The 22,505-nt window shown below is 43.4% G+C and overlaps 1 protein-coding gene across 1 annotated transcript in view; it reads right to left on the bottom strand.

The window, feature by feature from the left end:
• RBM28 (RNA binding motif protein 28) overlaps positions 1 to 22,505 on the bottom strand; it is a 728,250-nt gene that overhangs the window by 203,935 nt on the left and 501,810 nt on the right. The window contains exons 15-16 of the mRNA XM_069629558.1: positions 16,162 to 16,311; positions 13,660 to 13,734 (exon numbers count right to left, since the gene is read on the bottom strand). Coding sequence (XP_069485659.1) covers positions 13,660 to 13,734; positions 16,162 to 16,311 — 225 coding nt within the window. The remainder of the gene's footprint in view (positions 1 to 13,659; positions 13,735 to 16,161; positions 16,312 to 22,505) is intronic.

The raw sequence follows: 22,505 nt of genomic DNA, 5'->3' as shown, positions 1-22,505 counted from the left end.
CCCCCTCGTCCATTATGGATGAGCCCCCAAGATCGGACAGGCCTATAGGGCATTAGGGCAATGTCTGAAACAAAAATGCAAAATGCTAGCGTGGGCCTGATTTTTTGTCAAAATGGGCCACTTTTTTGGCCAATGTGGGCCAGCTTGATGAGTTACTTCACTATGCAGCTAGTAGTTTTGACCATTGTTGCTGAATAAACATCCTTTAAATATCACAATTTGCTTACATTTTAACAATAAAACACCCCCTTGAGTACTATTCAAACAGTCCGTCACTAAAGGAATTCATTGCAATTTGTAACTGTGGGCCACTTTTTCATTGGTGCCTGAGACAGTTTTATGCTCCAGTCCGACCCTGTGAGATGCCCCAGCCCATTCCATCCATTGAAAAAAATAAGAAAACAACGTTTAAAAAAAAACGAAAAGTGTCAGGCTGAAGTGTTGCGCTTACCCAAACCCCTTCCCTGGTAATGAGGCCATTGCCCACAGTTTGAAGACCTCTGAACTGAGGGCTTCATAAAACCATACATTTGAGGCAGTACATAAATCCACTCTTGGTATAAGGCTGTACCACCTGAGACCATTTGGTAGGGTAGACAGAGCAGCCAGGCTTATATTATCAAGAAGAGAGAGCCGTTGCTTGGTACAAAGAAATTGTAGCATACATATGGTCCAACGAGACATTGAAACACACTGTATTGTAAAAATAAAGGGCTTATTTAAATAAAAGTACACCAACATAATTCTTGGTAAGCACTATAACATATAAGCACAATCATAAAAACCAATTCAATACCTATGGAATGCAAACCAAGGTATAATAGTATTTAGAGTAGCCAGAAGCAAGTCAACCCGAGTCAAAGCTAAGGTTATACATTCAGGATAGTAATGTACTATTCTTGGGGAATAAGACCAGGTTAGATATACTTTTAGAATACAATCAGTAAGGCAATGGGTAGTTGACCCTGTCAGCCATGCAGTGACAGTTCTAGAAATCACATAATAAAAACAACCCTCCTACAGGTATACAGCTTGCAACATTACTTTTTTAGAACTCAGTTAAGAGCTAATAAAACAACTCATACTTTCTGGAGGCACCTTAAGCTACTCTATGATAAGTATGAAAACAACTATTTAAGAACGCGCAAATCAGGGAAAGCACAACACAATTAAGCTTTAAGAAAGACAATATATGTCAAGATAAGTAATTGGCCCATTGGTACAAACTATCCGTTATCTAATAGCTAGTTATACCCAGTATACTTTTAAGAAGTGTATAATACAATTTCTTTAGGTAAATAAGAACTTTATGAAACAATTTTAACAGCGCCAAGCCATTCTAGGAAGCACAACCCAGTGTTACAAGTTTAGAAGAGCAGCAGCAAATCAAGGTGAGTAAGGCTTATATACTTTTAAGAGGAGGTAACAGCAACTCAAAGACAAGTATTAACTAAAAGGCTGGTTTAGATCTGTACAAAGCAGACCAGGGAAAGCAAAACCCAATGATACACTTTCTTTAAGAATGAAACTATGTTATTCAAGGCAGGTCAACCCTATTGATAAGCTTTTACACTCATTCAGTTAAGAATAATACAACAGTACCAACACTTATTACTTTTGAAGGGGGGGAAACACCATTCAAAGCAATTTACATACTTTTTAGAGGGGTAGAATGCAACTCAAAGGCAAGCATGAACTTACTGGCACTTTGTAAAAACTTATTTTAAGGAGATACAGTTGCTACACTAACTTCTTTAGCATTAAAGGTATGTTTACACGTGTTATACTTACAGAATCCTCATCTTATAAAGTCCTTCCCTATTCTAATCATGAGTGAACTCATAGGCAGAAGAGGGACCCTATTGGTCTAGGAGCCAGCTGTAAGCAGGTCAGGATAGGGTTCAGTTGCAAGAAAGTCAAAGTTTCAGAGGAGATCTTCTTAAACAAGTAAGTATTAGCTTCGGTGTTGGTTCAAGTGTTCAGGGACTTCACAGAAGACTCCCTATATGCGTTACAGAGTTAGGCCTGGGCAAGTGGCAAGGACAAACTCCCAACTACACAAATCACCCACTCACACTCACAGGATGCACACCGGACTTAAAGTAAGTGTTACCCAAGCCCACACTGTACCTTAGGAGAAAAAAAGAGCTTCAGAGTGGATGCCTTCAGGATGCAGCAGCACAGGACCCGGTCCCTGGATTCTTGGTCTGGTGATGAAAGAACTGGACGGGAATTTGCAGCAGCAATATCAGAATGGTGGCCCTTCTGTGCATTACCAAGGCTGATTTAACAGCCTGCAAGTAAGACTAAAACGCCACAAAGGTACAACCACTTCCACCAGCCATTCAGGTAAACTGCAACTGTAACATAAATGCTATCAGGCCCAAGTTCAGAGGGTGGCCATGTGATCGACCAGACGAGTCATCATTATGGGAGAGGAAGAGAGAAAGCGGAAGCAAAGAGGAAGGTCTTGGGTTGCTTCTGGAACCAGAGGTGGTTCTGCTCAAGTTTCGAGAGGCAGGGAGGCTGTTCCAGAGGGAGGCCCCAGCTGAAGAAAGAGCTCTGCCCCAACTCGCTGCTTGGAAAAGCGACGGACCCTCAGAGAGTTGGAGGTGGATGAGCGGAGAGCTTGAGAAGGGAGATGTTTAGGAAGAGAGCGTTAGAAGTAGTGCAGTCTCAGGCCCCAGAAAGGCTTGTGGACAATGCAGAGGATCTTGAATACGATACTTGCTGCCACTGGTAGCCAGTGAAGAGATTACACTGCTGGGGAGATACGATCCCTGGGCTTGAGGCCAAGGACAAGTCTTGCATTCCTGTTCTGGATAAGTTGTAGAGGACGGAGAGTAGAGGCAGGAGGATTTAGAAAGAGGCTATTGCAGTATTCCAGCCTAGAGAGGACCAGAGCTCTGGAGACAGTGAGTTTCTGATGAAAAGTGAGGAAAGGCAGAATACCTCTGAGGAGGTGCAGCTGATAGTTTGACTTCATGGAGACATCAGAGATGTGAGGAGAGAAGGAGAGGGTGGAGTCGAAGAACCCCAAGTGTCTTAGCCTCACAGGTAAGGGTAGGAAGAGGGCCCAGAGTCGGCAGCCAGAGAGAGAGATGAAAGGAGGGAGCTGGCGGTCCGATGAGGAGGGTCTCAGTCTTACTGGTATTAAAGCAGTTCATTGGCGGCACACCACTCCTGGATTGTGGACAGTCTGGAATGAGAGAAGGAGTAGAGGCGTCTGAGGGGAGCCTGAAAGAGAGCTGGGTGTCATCTGCACAACACTGAAAGTTGGAGCAGAGAGCAGCGATACGGTGGGAAGCGGTGCCAGGTATTGGTTCAATAGCCATGGAGAAAGTTTAGACCCCTGGGGTACACCACAGGTAGAGAGAGAGGAGGGATGCAAGCTGGACCTGGGAGGGTCAATCAGTGAGAAAAGAGGTCAGCCAGGCCAGTACCTGATCAGCGATACCCAGGTTATCACGGAGGCGACTGAGCAGGATATCATGGCTGACCGTATCAAAAGCCAATAATTCGAGGAGAATAAGGACAGAGGGAAAGTTTGTCAAGTTTAATGAGCAGGTCTTCACAGATGTTCAAGAGAGCAGTTTCAGTGTTTCTGGAAGCTTTGAAGCCAGACTGGTGGTCATGGAGACAACCAACAGATTCAGTGTGAAGATTAAGCTGGGAGATGACAAGCTTTTTCCAGAAGTTTGCCCAGGAAAGGAGTGATGGAGATCGGGTGATAGTTAGCCAGAGAGGAAGGATCGGCAGAGGGCTTCTTAAGTAGGAGGTGCACAAGTGAGTGCTCAAGGGGGGAGGGAAAGGTTCCAGTGGCAAACGAGTGATTGCAGAAATTGTCCAGGGCTGGAGCAGGTGTCAATGTGGTCTTTGATGGTTTTGGAAGAACAGTGAAGAACCTGTTTTGACGAGACATTCATAGATCGGACTCGACTAGAAACATCGCCAGGGGTGAACAAGGGAAAGGAACTGTGCGTCAGAGTCCACCTCCTGCAACCTTACAAATAGCAAAACTCTGCCTGTTTCCAGCTATCATTCTGGCCATACCTCTTCTGGTAAGGCGTTGTAGGGTTAGAAGCACGGTGACAGCCAGGGGGTCTTGGAGGCTTGTAACCCAACTGTGATCACAGGGTCAGGGGTTGCAAGCAGTGTTCCCTGTAAGGTGCACACTTCGGAACCCATTCACCTTACGTTGTCCTGCAATTTCCATGGTGCGCATAGGCAGGTTAAACAAAACAAAGACAGAGCTTTCTTTATCCATCTGTAGGCAGTGAAATCACCCTCAGCGTTTTTCTCCTTGGGTTTGGCCCCTTCACATTTCTTCCTAGGCTGCGCTTCACAGACCGGAATAAATAAAACTTCAAACCTGCAGTGAAAACTGCTTCAATTTCACCCCCCCTTGGCTGGTTAGCCTGTGTCCATGTGTCACATTTACACAACGTGTTTAATGTGTATGGTGCCAAATGCATATTTCTATCCCTAAAACTTCATCTGTTTCCTGTTACACAGACTGCAAAAGGGCGACTTTTCGTAAAATGTAATTTTAGGCAATCAATACCACTGTCCATGCTTAGTTTAATGTGTTATGTATGTACTTCAGACACTGCTTCATTATGTACTGACAAATCACATTCAAATTGGGTACTAATGCCCCCACTTTCCAAATCACAAACATTTTGTAAAGTTGGGAAGAATGCAACACACTTATACAATAGAACAATACACACCAGGGGAAAAAAGGATGAGACTTTAATCAAGGCATCAACTTTTCTAGCAATTTGAAAGAATCTGCTGACATTAAAATCATTAATCAGAAAACCATCTAATTTAAAGATCCCTTTCCGTTGCAGATGGAAAGTGTTAGGAATACTTCCTAAATCTCCAGCTTCTAGTTAAAATTCGATTTATACTGTGAGCACATGGGAGGACGGTGACAAGTGGTTAAGTGTTCAGATTGTAAGTGGAGAGAGGGATGGAGGCGAAGCATGGTGGAAGGAGGGAAAGAGGGGGTGCACAATGAAAACAGGCCACAGCTCTAAAAGAGCTTCCATGCGGCACATCATCCTGACATACAGAAGGCACAGCGAAAGATAGAAGATGGCAAAAGTACAGGGCACAACGGGAGGTGGCAACTTGAAATCAATGCAGACCAAAAAATAAAGGAGGAACAAAGCCAGAAGAAACTGGGGTGCAGGGAGACGGTTGTCAGACAGAAATACAGGACACACAGAGGCAGGCTTTGAGAAGAGAGGAAGACAGAACGCGAATGTGCCGGCGCGGTCTGTGCTGGTACATGTTTGGGCCGTATTGGGCCAGTCTCTGTTTGCTTGTTGGTCATGGGGATCATAGAAGTCATAGCAGCAATATGGCCACTAGAATCATCTTCAATGCCTCAGTTGACAGGCCCGGCGAAGAAACTACGGTAGGTCTGTCATCATTAGCCCCTAACTGTGATGCGTGTCCACTTGTGAAACATGTGTCGGACTGCTGTGACGGGAGTGCTTTTTCCCCTCTTCCACCCACTCGACGGTGACCCCGGGAGTGGTAAGATGGGCATAACTGATGTCTCCTACCTATAATGTTGCCCCCGATATGCGGTTTAGGAGTGCAAGCAATTGTTAAACGCTGGATCACCCCAGTATACAAATTATCTTGTGTGCTCTTGAACACAAGATCTCTTGTTAAACATGCCCATGAAGTCTGTGCATATATAGAACAGAATAATGTTAACATCTGCGCTCTGACCGAAACTTGGGGTTCCAGTACAGCGGGCCTGTCCCTTAACCTTGCCATACCTGAGGGGTATGCTATGCTTCAACAAGACATATTATAAGGTAGAGGGGGTGGGGTAGCCCTAATTCTGGGAAGTACATAGCCAAATAATTAATGGTATAGAATCTTTGCACGTTAAGATCGGTTTTAATGCAGAATCTACAGTTAATTTTCTCTTAATCTATAGGCCTCCCTTTCTAACAGAGAATGTTATTCTTGCGCTCTCTAATTTTTTTTTTATTTTTTATTTTATTGAAACACCAGTCTGACATGTCTCAATGCGAGCATTGTGACAGACTTTTATTACAATGTAATCATATGTATCCAAAAAGAAAAAAGGACTTCTCCAAAACAAAGCAAAGGTCCATCAGACTATTACCGTCCCCTCGAGCCACCTCAGAAAATCCTGGATGAAACATTGTTTCAAATAAAGATTATGTCGAGACGTAGTCAGTCCATGTAGTCAACTACGGCACAGCTTAATTTTGTACAGTTATTCTTGCGCTCTGTAATTTTCTGTTAGCTAGCTACTCTCAAACCTAACTTGTTTTGTTCTATTGGGAGATTTTAACTACTGGTTGGGACATGTTAAGGATGACCTGGCAGTTGAATTGGAGCAGGTCCTTAATGACCTAGATTTGGAGCAAAAAATACTTGCTCCCACCCATAATTTGGGTCACATTCTAAATTGGGTATCTATGACTAATATCATAAGACAGGATTTGAGTCATCCCCTGCCCTTGGTCTGATCATTCCTTTGTGCTTTTTACCATTATGGCTGATTATCCTTTGAAATTGAAGAATAGAAGACCAAATGTTTCTTTGGCCAGAAATCTGAAGTTACTTACGCGTGATAAAATTGAACCCCTACTTGATCCCGCCATTAACGTCTTGGACATCCAGTCAGCGGCAGCAATTTCTCATGCTCTTGTTATCTTCGATCATATACATAATGTGCTGGCACCTTTTAAACAGAAGAAATACTGAAGGGAAGATCAGTAAATCCTGGTTTTCTCCGGAGCTACAGAAATGAAAATCCTTAACTCTCAAGCTGTTTTATGCCTGGAAAGCTAACCCTTGATCAGATTCACTTGCAGCTTATAAACCAGCAGCGAAGTCTTACAAACTGGCGAATGTGGACGCAAATAAAAAAAAACTTCCACAACTCAAGAATCCTGAACGCCAAGTCAGACAGAGAACTTTTAAAAAGTTTAAAAGAATAAGAGAACACCCCTCAGCCACAGGTGCTCCCACTTATCAAGGATGCCGACTGGTGTCAGGAAATATAAAATGCGATGCAAAAAAAGTTAAAAGGTATTAAGTCTGGTATCATTAGAAAAAGATGATCTGTCCTCTGCCACTAGTAGCAGCGCGAAAGAGTCCTTTATCAGATGCCCCTCGATCCTCCAATTTAACTTCTCCCCCATTAAGGTAGATGACTTGTCGGTTGTAGTAGAACAGCTGAAGGCTACCAGATGAAAAGGAGACCCATGCTCCTGCATGATAATTAAAGCTTGTCCCCCTTTGCTATTGGAATTCATCTGTAAATGTGTTAATACTTCTCTTCAGGAGAGTTGTTTTGTCCCAGCTGATATAAAAAAAAGCCTTGGTCACCCCCATTTAAAAAAAAAAAAAAGAAATAAAAAAAAACGCTCTGGCCAAGGATGTTCTGCTTAACTATAGGTCCATAACAAACATGTCGTTCCCGTTAAAAATCTTGGATCACATTGCCTATAATCAGATTGCTCAACATCTTAAGTTTCCTATACTCAATCGTTACCAATCTGGATTCCGACAAGGTTTTGGAACTGAGACCTCTCTTCTTGATCTCAAGTCGAGACGCCTAGAACGCACGGACAAGGGTTTATCATCTCTATTAATTTCACTTGATTTGTGAGACGCGTTTGATTTGGTTGACCATGCCATCCTGATTTCTAGAATGGTAAAGGTAGCCAATGTCTCCCCAGCTGCGGCACAGTGGATCGGTTTGTTTCTAGATACGAGAGAAAGTAGAGTATTCTCTGAGGAGGCCGAGGCTGGTTGCTTTGGACTTTGGAGTACCGCAGGGAGCGTGCATTTCCCCCCGCTTGTATAACATCTTTATGTTTCCATTTTTTGCACTTCTGAACAGGAGGGGGTTGTGTTTTCTAACTACGCAGAGGACACGCAGTGTGTCGTTCCTATTGTTGGATCACACTCTCTGGATGAGGAGTAACTTAATAGAGTTTACACCTTGGTGGAGAGCTGGATGATACGCAATAACCTCACCTTGAATAGAGACAAAATGGAGCTAATGATCATGGGCACCCCCTCAATGCTGTCTAAACATAGCCCTCTCTACAATTGCTTCTTGCTGGCTGAGGTTAAAATAATTCCCCAGAAGAAAGTAAAAATCCTTGGCGTACTTCTTGATTAGTTGTTAAACATGAAGGCGCATGTTTGAAGTCTTGTCTCGGTGGCAGCCTACTATGTCAAGTTATTGGCCCACCTCAGACCCTTCATATCTCAGGATAACGCAGACACCATTGCCAGAGCAATCATTGGCACAAACATCTATTGTTGTAGCAGCCTTTTGATTAGTCTTAGTAAAGTGGACTCCAACAGACAAAGTCGTTCAAAATGGCGCTGTAAGGGTGGTTATAATATTATCCCGCCGTGACCACATCTCGGCGGCTAGACGTTCTTTGCATTGGCTCCCTGTCAAAGCACGTGCCCAGTTTCGACTTCTGGTCATTACTTTCAAATGCAGACTTGGCCTTATGCCCTCGTATTTGCAAGACCTTATTTCAAATAAGGTCAATAGCAGATCTTTGAGGTCTAGTAATCAGAACTACTTAACCCTACCGAGATGTAGGACTAAGAGGGTTGAAAACAGAGTCTTTGTTATTGCAGTCCCAAAAGCTAGAATCTGCCCCCTCACCCCCCCACCTCCCGGCTTTGAGGCCAGGTCTCTCTCAAAATGTTCAAGAGAAAACAGAAAACAAGGTTATTTTCTTAAATTCCCGGTCTCTGCATTTGCTCCTTAGTTCTTGACTGTACCTCCACTTCTGGCCGCTGTTCTTTATGTTACATACACATTTCTTAAAGTTAAAGAAAAAGGCAGGGAGAAAAAGAAAAACTACAGGAACAAATAGGGGGAACATAGAAAAGACTGGGAAAAAGAGGAAGACAACAAAGGGAGACAGTATGACAGACACCTCTAGAGAAGCAGTTGCTGCAAAGGAGAAACTAGTACAGAGAAATAAAGGGGCACAGAGGCATGGGAAAAAGATACAGCAGTGAGCCAGTGATAAAGGGGCCGGGCGAGAAGCAGAGCCACAGTGACGATAGTAAGATGAGCAGAAAGAAAAAGGGGGCATAAAAGAGGAGCAGCAAGATATATATGTATATATATAGATATATATATATAGATATATATATATTAAAAGACAAGCAGAATGTGACCGGAGAGAGCGAGGGAGAGAAGGAATAGAGCAAGAGGGTGCCCAAACATGCGGTGAAAAGAGAGAAAGAGGCAGAGAGGGACAGAGAGTTGGGACACAAACTGATGGTCATGTTTAATTTCATATTCATGCCAGTATCCCGCCCCAGGTGGTCTTATCAGTGGTGGAAGAAATTTGATTACAATATTCTGTGATGCTGATAAAAGCTTTTTCTTACTAAATGAAATCTGATGCATGTCGTCTCAGGGCCAATGGATTCTCCTGGGCACATACTACAGTACAGTCATTATGTTGCCCTTTTTTTCTCCCATCATAGGAGGCATGATAGATGCCAATTTTTGAGGGACGTGATGCAATATTAGTAATAGTGTTTAATATTTCTGATGGGCATGATTTTTTTCTGTGCACTATACAGTTTGGGGTGTATAGGAGTTGTATGTGCTGCTCTGCAAATAAACATTACACTTTAAGCCTCGCACTGAGCAAGACATGCTTCGGAAGGTTACATCATGGTTGTTCCCTCAGCTTTGCTTTAATGCTGCCAGGTACTAGGACAGATATTGAATTGTTTCACGTGCTTCCTTTCAGAACCATCGCTAAAAGAGATTGCTTCTTTGCCAATATTCAAAGAAAGTACCAATTACCTGGGGGCATAGCGCATTTAAGCTTTTCTGAGCTTCCACTTAAGATGTGGATACCAAAGATATACTGTTCAGGTATCTCAGCAGAGATTGTCAAGGGTCTGCAATTCTTGCTTTTTCAAGGCCGCCATGACCATCCATGGCAGCGGTATGCAATCTGTGGTTTCTCAGAAGTTTTGAATTAGGACTACAATGATACCTCACCATTGACTATGCTGGCTGGGCCTGATGGGAGTTGCCCTCCAAAACACCTGGAGAGCCAGAGATTGTAGACCACTGATGTATGTGAACAACAGATTTCCATTCATCCACAGGGATCAACGTTTAGCTGTGAGAGTGGGTACAGGATTGTAGAGCACCTTTGTGGTAATGCAAGCTGTTCCCCACTAAAATACCAATTTGATCATGTCTGCTACCAAACAGAGCCCAAACAGCGAGCCGTGCAAGGTTATTTGCAACACGTATCTTTGGGACACTAACCCTGAAAGGCTTACAGCCTTTCTCAGGGAGCACTTTTCAGAGTCGAGTCCCTTGCTATAGGTACAATGGCAAGCTTTACAAACAAGTGCACCAAAAAATCCTGTGTGGTGAACATACCCTCCCAACCTTGGCACCAGCGCAAAAATAATAAGCTTCAAAATGAGCACATCGTGCTTCACTGGCACCACACTTTTTAAGCGATAAGGCCTGTGATGATGCAACCCATCTGAGGATAGGTGCCTGTCAATGGGTAACTTTACCTGCCGTGGTTAGTATATTAACAGCATTACACCAAGACACTAGAATTTAAAGTAGGCTAAATAGACAGGGAGGCTCTACAAAGTGGATCAGCACAAATTGTGGACTACTCAGGGCTGTTTCCAGGCTCCCTTTCTATTTAGCCTCTTTATTTGCAATATGAGTACCTGTTGGGAGAAGGTGCGGCCAAATTCCCAATCTATAGGCTATATCAAGGTGCATTATCTAAATCACGATTATTTTATCATATGTGATTTAGGCATACAGAGATCCTTGTAATGTTTAAATGTGTACTTGCTGAATCTGGACCTTCGCCAGAATATTGCAAAATCAAAATCTTAATATTAAATGTAGAAAAATCTAACAGGAAAACTTTTGCTTGGAAGGTTGAGGGCCAGATTTTAGAAGTGGTTGAATGTTTCTAATACCTAGGGACTTATATCCATGTAAGAAATATAAAATCTGTTCTGTATAATAATTTTTAGCAGCTACTGTTCAGTTACGCCAATTTGATTTTAAATTTGGTTGATATTCTGCTCTCCAAGTTTTAATGTTTTATAAGAAACAATTACTCAACTTTTAATTTTTGGGGCTGAGACAACATAAAAATATAGCTTGGTCCAAACCAGAAGCAGTGGTTTGGAGCAAAGTGCTCTCATTGCCCAATTCGGTCCCCATTGCCAGTCTAATACATGAATTGGGCTTGATCTCTCTCCAAGGGCAGGTGGACTGGAGGGTTTTACAGATTTATGAGCAAATACTTTAACCTCTGCGGGCTTCCCTATAGATTAAACTGCACGAAGTAATGTTAAAGAAAGTAAGTCTGGCCCTGACTACTCCGAGGGAACATTGTGAGGAACGCCATGGAAAGATCAACTCCTCTGCCGAAGAATTGGATGCCAACTCAAGAAGCCTATCTGGTTGTGGATATGCATTCTGAACGCCAATGAGGTATCCTTGTCAATTGCTGTGCTGGAGATTCTTAATGTGATTTTAGGACTAATTGCAAAAAATCCATTGTTTTGTATTGCAATGATTTGCACATTGTTTCTAACTGTAATAATTCTGGTTCTAATTGATTGTATGCTTAAACTGTATTTTAGCATTGTACTATTAGGATAATGTATGCACTTGTTTGTTGATTTCATATGTGCGTGAAAGGTTTTGTTTAAAAACTATATTGCACAATAAATAAAACTGAGGGAAGCAGGCAGCCACAAAGGCAATCTCAAGGGTAGGGGATGAAAGGGCACATGCAGCAGAGGCCAGCAGAGAATACAAAATGGTGTCTGGCTACTATATAGCTGTAGGCCAGCCCAATGAACACCCACCTGACCAGGGACACAGAGCCCAATCAGGAAACCGAACCATCCTAATCACACAGTTGCAGCCAGTTCCTTTGAAATACACCCACAAAGGCAGAGAAGTCACTGAATAAAAAGAAGCCTGCTCAAGCAGCCTTTGCCAGTCCTGGAAACAGTTTCATGGATGAAGGCAGATCCTGGGAGACCCCAAGCAGGGATGCTTGGCGAGAGAAGGAAGATGAACCTGGGGCGAGCAGACTATTGAAAAGCAGCAAACCCTGGGAAGAATAGACCAAAGAGGGTCCCACTGGAGAGTGCAACAGTGAAGCACTACAAGGAGGAAGGCCTCGAGAGGAGTAAACTTGAAGCTTAGTGTTTGGAGGAATCTGCTTTTGTAGTATGAGATTCCCTAGAAGGATTGAGTATCAGCTTGGTGAGGGAAGCAAGGGGTACCACTTGGGAAATAGAGAACGGGTAACAGAGCTTTGGAGGAACAGGATATTGGGGGTAGGATTACTGGGGAACAGAGAGAGACGAGTAGGAATTTGGTGGGAGACCATTTGTGAAGCAGAAAGATGAGTTAGGCAGAAAGAGAGTCAGAGGTTTATGGAGAGAAAGGAAGGGATTACATGGAGTTAGGGCAATAAACATCTTGTGATTAGAGAGAGAAGGGTACCACCGTAAAAAGGATAGAAAAGGGTACCATATAGGAAGCGGAAGGAGGAAATTGGAAAGAATAAGATCACACCAGAGAGATAACAGTGAAGAACCAAACGAGGAAACCCCAAGAAGAGTACAGAGAAGTGACAGATAGGAGACATGACAGGGAGGTTCCAGAAGACCACGTTGATACAGGAAAGAGCCCAGTAGAGGTGGCAGAGGTTCGAGACACCAGCACTACACACCGTGGGAGGAAGGAGAAAGTGGGCAGAAGAGCAGAAAGGCTGTATGGCAAGCAACAAAAGAGGAAGAGGGTGTGGTCGGAGCAGCGCTCCACTTCTCCATCAAACCCAAATAGTGCCAGCAAAACCTCTCGTCGAGCAAAGCCCTGACCAAGGACAATAACCCTAGAAGGCAAAGGGTCTGGCAGGGCCAGAGGACCATTCTAAAATGTACAGCAGGGAAGGGCATCATCCTTAAGGCACTGGTTATAAAATATCTTTCTTTAAAACACTGGCACATTTTTTTGTTGGACTTTGATTGCCACAGTTTGAGATAATTTTTGGTCTACTGCAACACTGAACATTGTGGTGGAGAAGCCTTTCGGAATATAGAGGAGAAGCAACAATGGCCTGAATCCTTAATTTAGGGTGGGACATTTGATGCACTATTTATCCTTTTACATTGAATCAGCTTATTAACCTGATAATCAATTAGGATTTAGTTGCCCATTATCAAAACACTAAATTATCCGATTGGAGAAGTATCCTGCAGGTCTATTTTCTGCAAATCTATTGTCAGTCTCTATATTTCTGAGAATCCAAGTGACAAGCTGGTGAGAGACGTCAGCCTCGCCACCTAGGAAGGTGGTAATTTTCCTTGAGTCAAGCATACAATGGAAAAGGACACAAGGGGTCTGGGACAAGGTATAATGACCATATTAGAGAGCAAAAGACAAAAAAGCTCTCACAACTTCATATGCTAGCAAGGCAAACATGACATAAAAAGATTCAAAAGTGGGCAAGTCAATAACTTTACAGACAAAAGACAATGCTGCTGGTCTAGAGGAGTCCTACAACCAAAAAACAGCCTTACCAGACTTCGCTGGGTTCTCATCTCTTTGATCTTCAACTTCCGTAGATCTTCCAGGGAAAACTCCACAATTGGCCTCTGTACACAAGTTAAGCGAGAAAAGAAAACAGTTTGTATTCAGCTCGTAGCCAGGACCCTGAAGATGCAGTATTGTGAACAAGACTAAAAGGTAGCCCTACTACTGAAGGACAGTCAGAAAACAATATAGTGCAGTGTAAAGTGTTATTCTGCTACAAAACACCTGCGTAGAGACAAACACAAATGAAAGTGTGTACATAATGGCTGTAATAGGTGCCAAAGCAAACAGAGCAAAATGCAACTCTGTACGTTGACAGTGAAGTTCAAAAGTTCTTATTTGACAAACAAAAACATGCCAAGTGTCTAGGGTAGACCTATTATAAAAGGGAAAACACACACAAGATGAGCAATGCGAGCTTGTTCAATACTGCAGTCAATCAGTATCTCCCTCTATACCCTTGGTGCAGCCATATAGCAGTCAAACGAAGGTCACTTAGTTTCCTGAGTTTTAATAGTCTCCTGCACTTTGTGTTAGCAGAGTGGTTGCTGTATCATTGTCTGATCTTAATATTGGTCTCTCAGGTGTTCTCTTCCACCAGTCAGAGCTTCAGTGTCCATAGGCTCATTGATTAGCTTTCCATTGTCTCCGTGAAGCTACTCAAGGCTTCTCTGGGCTTGCAAAGGAAGAGCCACGAGCACCAAAGTGCACATGATAATCTCTGCCACATTCTCGGTAAGCCCTGTAGGGCAGATGTCCTGCCCTATTTAACTGTAACACCAAGAACGGAGGTTGGAGTACTCTACTTTATTCCTGTTTCTCCTTCCAGGTCTTTCCATTATTCCCATCTCCTGCCACTTGCCGTCTCCTCTTTCTTGTTCTCCACCTATCCATCATCATCCTCCTCCTCCTCCTCCTGCTGCTCCTCCTCCTCCTCCTCCTTTTCCTCCTACTGGTACTGCTGCTGCTTCTACCTCGCCTCCAACTCGCGCATATACGATTTGGACTGTTCGCCCTTTGCTCCTGCACGCCACTGCCATCCTCACAGGAAATAACACACTCAGTGCTAAGCGCTGTTCTATTTTATATTCTTGCAGATTCATGTCCAGGGCTTGTGGATTCCTCATCAGAGTCAGTTATGCAACCCGAACTGCGGAACATAGGGAATGACCTATGAAATTCAAATTATTTTTCTCATCTCGCTTGATTGGTCTGCATGTCACGGTGTAGAACTATGTACCGAGCTGTTAAGATTTAAGTCCGAGATCTTCAGTTCTGCTTTCTAAATGTTTTCTGTCTTGTCAGTTTCCAGTTTCCTTTAAGCGTGTGTGTATGTTCTTCCAAGCTTGGGGGCTCACACAGGGGTGTGTGCAGCAGCCTCCTCTACCTTCCGCAATGCACTGATGTGTTGTTGGCCATCGGTGGCCAAAGGGCCCCACATTCTCCCAGCTCCTTACAGGTTTTGCTGCCCTCATCAGCCTCTTCTCACAACTGCCATGCTTCTAAAATTCAGTTACTGGTAACAAGTCCTCAGAGTCCAGAGGTTCTATGAGATGCACATTACTTTCCATCGATTGCCAGTACTTTACAAATGTCTTATAATCAGAGAAAGGCTTAAGGCGGAGCAGGAGTAATTATTTGGGCTGAAATAAAGCATTTCGGGAAGGTGGTGGTATAGGTTAGAATGAGGAAGCTGAAAGCACTAAGCTCGCTTTGTGGGGCTCCCGCCTGCAAAGGTGTCAGAGGCAGTGGAGTAACTTTGCTGAAAATGTTGGGGGGACCTGACATCTGAAGAAAAGGTGCCCCAGCCAAATGAATGGGGACAAAATAGTGTGCCATGAAAGTTGGGGGGGACAAACACCCCTGCCCCCCCCTAAAATTACACCCCATGGTCAGAGGGCTCTTAGGTTACTTGAGTTGGGAGAGGGATTTTGTAAGGTTATCGCCACCTCCACCAGTGTCAGGTATTTGATAGCTCCCAGATTGCCTCACTGGTTGAGTTCCCCCCGGCAGGACTTAAGATGGTTCTTTACTCTGGCTCCCGCTATCTAGTGTGCCCTGAAGTTTAAGTGTTCGAATATTTCTTTCAGGGCCGATGATGGGATGGGTTGAGAAGCGAAGGACACCCTCCATATACCTCCTATAGGCCCTACATCACGTTGCGGACGGTGGAACACAATCTGTATGGTAGGCCCAACATCATCCATCGCAAAAAATTGGACTTTACACAGTGTAGTGTGACTGGGTGTACTGAAGTGGAAAATTAGACAGTGAAGGTGCTCAGGATCCTTGCTTCCCTACCTGCAAAGGGATCTGATCCGGTCTTGTGGACACATTGAAGAAAACATTGCTTAATTTCACCAAAAAAATGTTTACATAATTTTCTCCAATATATGATAAAGTATGCCTGCGTTTATGAAAAATAAAGAGACCTAGTGTACAAATCTTTCACTGACCAAATATCTGAATGACTATCTAACATGTCTCACCTTCTTGGGCCCAAAAAGCTCTGGGTTGTTATTGACATGTCGAAGAGCTGCCAGTGCATGCACGTGATCCTGAAACTCCACAAAGGCGTATCCCAGGGACTGCCCTTTGGCATTTCCAGCCAATCCTTTAAGGTCACGCATCACCCGACACTGAAAGAAATGTGAGACAATGTTAGTTGGAACAGGCTATGTATTACAAAAAATTAGTGTTTACAAAAAGGGGCAGAGTGAGGACACACTGGGAACTGCAGCTAAAGAAAAATGTGGAAATTAACACATGCACAACGATGAGCACCACAGATGAACAAGTTACTTCTTACCTGGTAACGTTCTTCCGATTGGATGTTCCTCCAACGTATTCCTCATCTTAGATGTATTCCATCCAGCTTTGCTGCTCTTTGGAATTTTTTTCGGCAGAGGGTGCCGTGCGTCGATGTCGTTGAGTCGATAGTCCCTCGAGGGCCTCCGTTGAGGGCGACGTCATTCGGTGTATAAGTAGCATGCGCGGCGCCCATTGGCCTCAGTTCTGTTTTTGCCCCTCTTTTGTATCTGTGATCTTGTACTGTGTATATTGTGCCGGCAGACAGGTATCAGCCTTGCGAGATTTGAGATGGCAAAAACCCGGAAAAAATCTACAGAGGGGTAGGTTGGGAGGGCGATGAGGAATACGTTGGAGGAACATCCAATCGAAAGAACGTTACCAGGTAAGAATTAACTTGTTCTTCGAGTGGATTGTGTCCTCCAACGTATTCCTCATCTTAGATAGGCTCTCAAAGCAGTATTTTGCATAGTTCCTCTGGAGGAGAGGTTAGATTTGTTTTTTGTTTTTTTAAATGCCCTTAGATGGCAGAGTAAAGCACTGCTTTTCCAAAAGTTAGCTCCCTAGACTGGGAAGCATCCAGGTAATAGAATTTTGAGAAGGTGTGAAGCGAAGACCAAGTTGCTGCTTCGCAAATGGACCTTATGGGGACACCTCTTTGAAGGGCTGTGGAAGAGGCGATGCCTCTGGTGGAATGAGCTCTTAACCCTTCAGGTGGGTCTTTTTGTGCTAGTCTGTAGCATTCCGAAATGCAAAGCACGATCCAGGGCAAAATTGTTTGTTTTGTTACTGATTGACCCAGCTTTCTTCCAGTGTAGCCTATAAACAACTGGTTGTCCACTCTAAGTCTAGAAAGCCTAGAGAGGTAAAAGCTTAAAGCTCTTTTTGGGTCCAGTCTGTGTAGTCTTTCTTGCTCCTTAGAAGGATGAGGTGGAGGATTTAATGAGGGTAAAACAATTTTCTGATTTAAATGAAAATCAGATATTACCTTCGGTAAAAAATATGGTTTGACCCTCAACACAACTCTGTCCTTATAGAACACAGTATAGGGTGGCCCAGAAGATAGTGCCTGCAATTCGCTCACTCTTCTTGCTGATGTTAGAGCAACTAAAAATGATGTTTTCCATGTTAATAATCGTAATGGACACGTGTGCATAGGCTCAAAAGGGGCACACATTAAGAATTTTAATACCAAATTTAGATCCCAAATCGGTACTTGAAATGGGTGAGGAGGAAACACATTAGTGAGACCTTTTATGAATTGTGTTATCAAAGGAATTTTGAAGTAGGAGCATTCTTCCGATGAGCGCTTGAAGATGGAAAGCGCCGCAAGGTAACCTTTTATTGTTCCGATATTCAGACCTCTATGTTGTAGGGTCAGAAGGAAAGATAGTACTTCCGGAATAGAACATAGAAAAGGATCGACATTCTTTTCCATGCACCAGTTGCAAAACTTTTTCCAACGGCAACGGTACAGAGACTTTGTTGCTGGCCTTCTTGCCGAAAGCAACACCTCCATATCATCATCTGGAAGGTTCCAATCCCTGTATCTCAGCCTTTCAGATACCAAGCATGAACGTTGAGTGTTCTGACCTCTGGGCGGAGAACCTGACCTTCCATTTGAGAGAGAAGGTTCTCTCTCTGAGGAAGACGTACTGGAGGACAGATGGACATATCTAGAAGGTCTGGATCCCACGTTCTCCTGGCCCAATCCGGAGCAATTAGGATCATGCGGCTCCCGAAGCATCTCGGCCTCCTGATGACTTGAGGAATGACGGGAATCGGAGGGAACGCGTACTAGTGGGAAATTCCAATCCACCGCGAACGCGTCCCCCAGGGCTCCTGCCGGGGGAAATTCCCTTGAGCAATACCTTTCGCATTTTCGGTTGGTACTGGTTGCCAGGGCTGGACTGGGAACTAAAAGAGGCCCTTGAAATAATTACTGGGAACCAAAAGAGGCCCTGGAAATAAAGTTCAAAGTGGCCCCATATGACACATTTTCAGCAAGCCCAATGCTTTTCCTATGCGACTTACATTTCTTAAAACCCGATCTCGGGGTCGTGGTCGGCATCGATTACGAGGACATCATTTCTTCTCGTAATATATTTCCTGACAGAACTCGAGGCGCGCCGAATCGCCGAAGCAACATACTGCGGAAAAACGGAACTGAGGCCAACGGGCGCCGCGCATGCTACTTATACACCTGATGACGTCACCCTCGACGGAGGCCCTCGAGGGACTATCAACTCGACAACATTGACGCACGGCGCCCTCTGCCAAAAAAATTCCGAAGTGCAGCAAAGCTGGATGGAATACATCTGAGATGAGGAATACGTTGGAGGACACAATCCACTCAAAATACTGTTACTATCTTTAGTGTGAAACAACATACTGAGATACGAGAAGCACCGGACGAGAAGGGTCCTCAATAGCCTAAGTAATCAGGTGTTTGTAAGTTCCACTTGGTGTAATTGCCTCACAGAATTCAAAAGCACAGGCAAGCAATGACCTTAAATTCCTGCTCTCTGTGATATCAACGATGAATCTATTGAATTCAACATTTGAAGGGGCAATCTTGTCCTCACCCAGGTGATCAGAGAAAGAAAAAGTTACTCACTGCAGTGGCTACAGTACTCCTGATCCATAGTCCTTTCCTCCACACTTGTGGGAGTCTGCCCCATGGGGATGGTACTAGAGCTTTTTTCACTGCAGAAAAACTACGTTACCTTTAAAAATCTTCATGTACATAGAAGGGCCTACAGTTACTACCCTCCAGCACGGTTGAGATGGATTTCAAAAATCAATCCTGGGGTGTATTTTGGTAGTATGCAAAAACAAAAAGATGTGTCATCTGAAATAAATCAGACGAATAACAATGCACTCGACCAAGGAGAAAAAGAATTCCCTCAATGAATATTATAGTACACGATTAGACAGTTTATGAAATATACTCAACAATCAATGTAATCAAGAAAATATCAGAATTCTCAATTCAATCTAATATAATAGCTCATTCAATCACAGATCCTTGTTAAAGTTCAACACAATATAGTCAGAATTCACAAAAAGCATTGATACAAGGTATGTTATCTTCACATAATTTGTCAAATAACCAGACAGATGTGTCTCAATCAAATTTCAATGAGCTTCTCTGAATAATATGAGTCCAATATAACGCTATCTTTCAGAGTTGGTCCTGAACCATGCATGGTAAATGGTTCGGTTGTAAAATGACCCGCCACTACGCGTTTCGAGTATCTAACTCTTCTTCAGGTGCAATGAACTCAATTTGGTCTCTGTAAGTAAGAAGAACATTTCTTGTATTTATTTATGTAAGGACCAGCACGGCTGATATGCCGTGTGATAGTGAATAGCAGTGTTAATGCTGTAAAAGGAGGAACAACTAACCTTGACTTACTATTGGTGGTAGTGTACATCAGTCAAAGAAGCAGTGTCCTTAGCAATAGGTTTTCCCAATCTGGAATATATTGTCTTCACAACAATCAGGTAAGCTTCCTGGAGAAATCAAACACTTCATGAATGAAAGTGTCATTCCACTAGTACCTGATATTCAATTTCAATGGTACAAGCGTTATGTTCAGGTAGTGAATGTGATAAATCAACTTACTTGTGTCTAAGCACTAGTGGGATGACACCCATTCATGAAGTGTTTTTGATTTCTCCAGGTAGTTCACTCAATAGTTGTCAAGACAATATATCCCAGATTGGGCAAGCCTATTGCCAAGGACATTTCTTCTTTGACTGATGTACACTACCACCAATAGTAAGCCAAGGTTAGTTGTACCTCCTTTTACAGCAATAGAGCTGTTATTCACTATCACACGGCATTTATTTCAGATGACACATCTTTTGTTTTTGCATATTACCATATCCCATTAGCCAGGAATGCCTTTAGCAGTCGCACCGTAAATGTACTTGAATAATTGCTTTACTCAGTTGAACCTAGAATTATTTTTATCTAGGGCGTCCCTCCAAAACACATTTGTTTTACACTACGGATCTTGGCAGTTCAACTTATTATGGTCAACACTGAAGTCTAGCCAAACCCAATTAAAGGAAAGTAGCAGAGCGACAAAGCTTAGATTCAAGAGGGGTGTGAGAGTGGTGTAGATTTCCAATAAGTCCACACAGAACACCACCAATAATTCCAGTTAGAGAGGCAAGTAAAAGAATGACAGACATTACATACCTGTAATCATGCCTTTTGATGCTTGTATCTGCTTAGATTCATATGCCTTGAATAGGCTGATATCTATGAATTGGCTGACATCTAGTCGTTGGTGCGGAGCATTACATAATTTGTTTTCGATTTTGAAAGGGACTTTGACGGGCCATGTCTGTAATACTATCCCTATCATAACATGTGCTGTACCCATGATGCCACACGTGCCAAGGTCCTCACATTGTTTTGGGTTGGTCGCATTTCGTAGAGTTCGTTGTACTATTGCACATGCTTGAGTTTCAAGAGTTACTTTATTCATTAGGCCCTTAAAATACACACTAAGCAGTTAACAACTTCTAGTCAAATATTGTCACACCAAACCTATGAAACAGATGACAATGCATTACTTACCGTAAAAGCATTTCTGATGGTTGTATCTGCTTAGATTCACATGCTGTGCATAGTCAGACATCCGGTGATCACTGCAGAGTATTGCATTTTGTTTTTTGTAGTCGAAAAGGGGACATCGACAAGGCGTGTCTGTAACACTAACCCTATAGTGACGTGCAGTGTACCCCCAATCCCTCACGAATCAAGGTCCCACTGTTTGTATTTTTTCTGCCCTGAGGGAGCCTTCTAGACGTGAGTGAGTACAGAAAAGAGAGATAAAAGGATGTCTATGTTCCTTCCATCCGAGCGGGAGGAAGGGTGGGCGCATGTGAATCTAAGCAGATGCAACCGTCAGAAATGCTTTTACGGTAAGTAATGCATTGTCTTCTGATGTTTGTTAATCTGCTTAGAATCGCATGCTGTGCATAGACTAGCGAGCAGTACCCGGAGTTGGAGGTGGGTTGTGAGAAGGAACAGTAGAGAAAAGGTGTCTTAATACTGCTTGTCCCACCTGTGAATCAGATCTAGAGTGGGCATCAAGACAGTAGTGTTTTGTAAAGGTGTGTACAGAACTCCAGGTTGCCGCTTTGCAAATGGACTCAAGATGGACATTTTCAATGAATGCTTTGGAAGCCCCAGTGCCTCGAGTAGCATGTGCTCTTGGCTTGAAGGGTAGTTCTCTCTTAGCAAGAGTGTAACAGAGGGTGATGCATTGTATGATCCAGCTAGATATAGTGGATTTTGAAACTGCATCTCCCCTTCTTCCTCCTGCCACCGAGACAAAGAACTGATTAGTCTTTCTCAGTGGTCTAGTTCTTTCCATATAAAACATAACAGCCCTGCGCACATCCAGTGTATGCAGGCTTTTTTCTTCCAAGTTTGAAGGGTTTTGAAAGAACTTAGAAATGAATTTAGGTGCAAACCTAGGGTGTGTGCGTAGAACCACCTCATCTTTGTGAACTGTTACAAAGGGGTCTAGCATAGATGGCGCTTGTAGTTCACTTACTCTCCTGATAGAGGCGATAGCTAATAGAAAAGCAGTTTTAAGGGTGAGGTCCTTAAGCGTTGCTTTGTGCATGTGCATGGGTTCAAAGGGTGAGCCCATGAGCCTGGTTAGTACCACATTTAGGTCCCATCCGGGAGCTGGGTTAGCTATGGGAGGGTGTATTCTTTTAACTCCTTCCATGAAGGCCTTAATAACTGGGACTTTCCACCAGGACACTAAGTTGAGAAGTGGTGTATGCAGAAAGTGCAGCCAAATGAGCCTTAATAGAATTACACACTAATCCTGAGTCTAGTAGGTGAATCAGGTAGAGAACAATTTGTTTGGGAGAGCAGTCAACCGGGTTGATGCTCTTATTTCTACACCATATGACAAATCTTTTCCATTTGCTAGAGTAACAGTGACAAGTGTTGGGCTTTCTAGCTTCCTTGAGAATGTCCATGCATCTC

Source organism: Ambystoma mexicanum, chromosome 12 (assembly GCF_040938575.1).
Source record: "Ambystoma mexicanum isolate Mex_15411 chromosome 12, UKY_AmexF1_1, whole genome shotgun sequence".
In the NCBI taxonomy this organism is placed as follows: domain Eukaryota; kingdom Metazoa; phylum Chordata; class Amphibia; order Caudata; family Ambystomatidae; genus Ambystoma; species Ambystoma mexicanum.
Note: the sequence above shows the minus strand (reverse complement) of the source record. Positions and strands in the feature narration are given on the sequence as shown.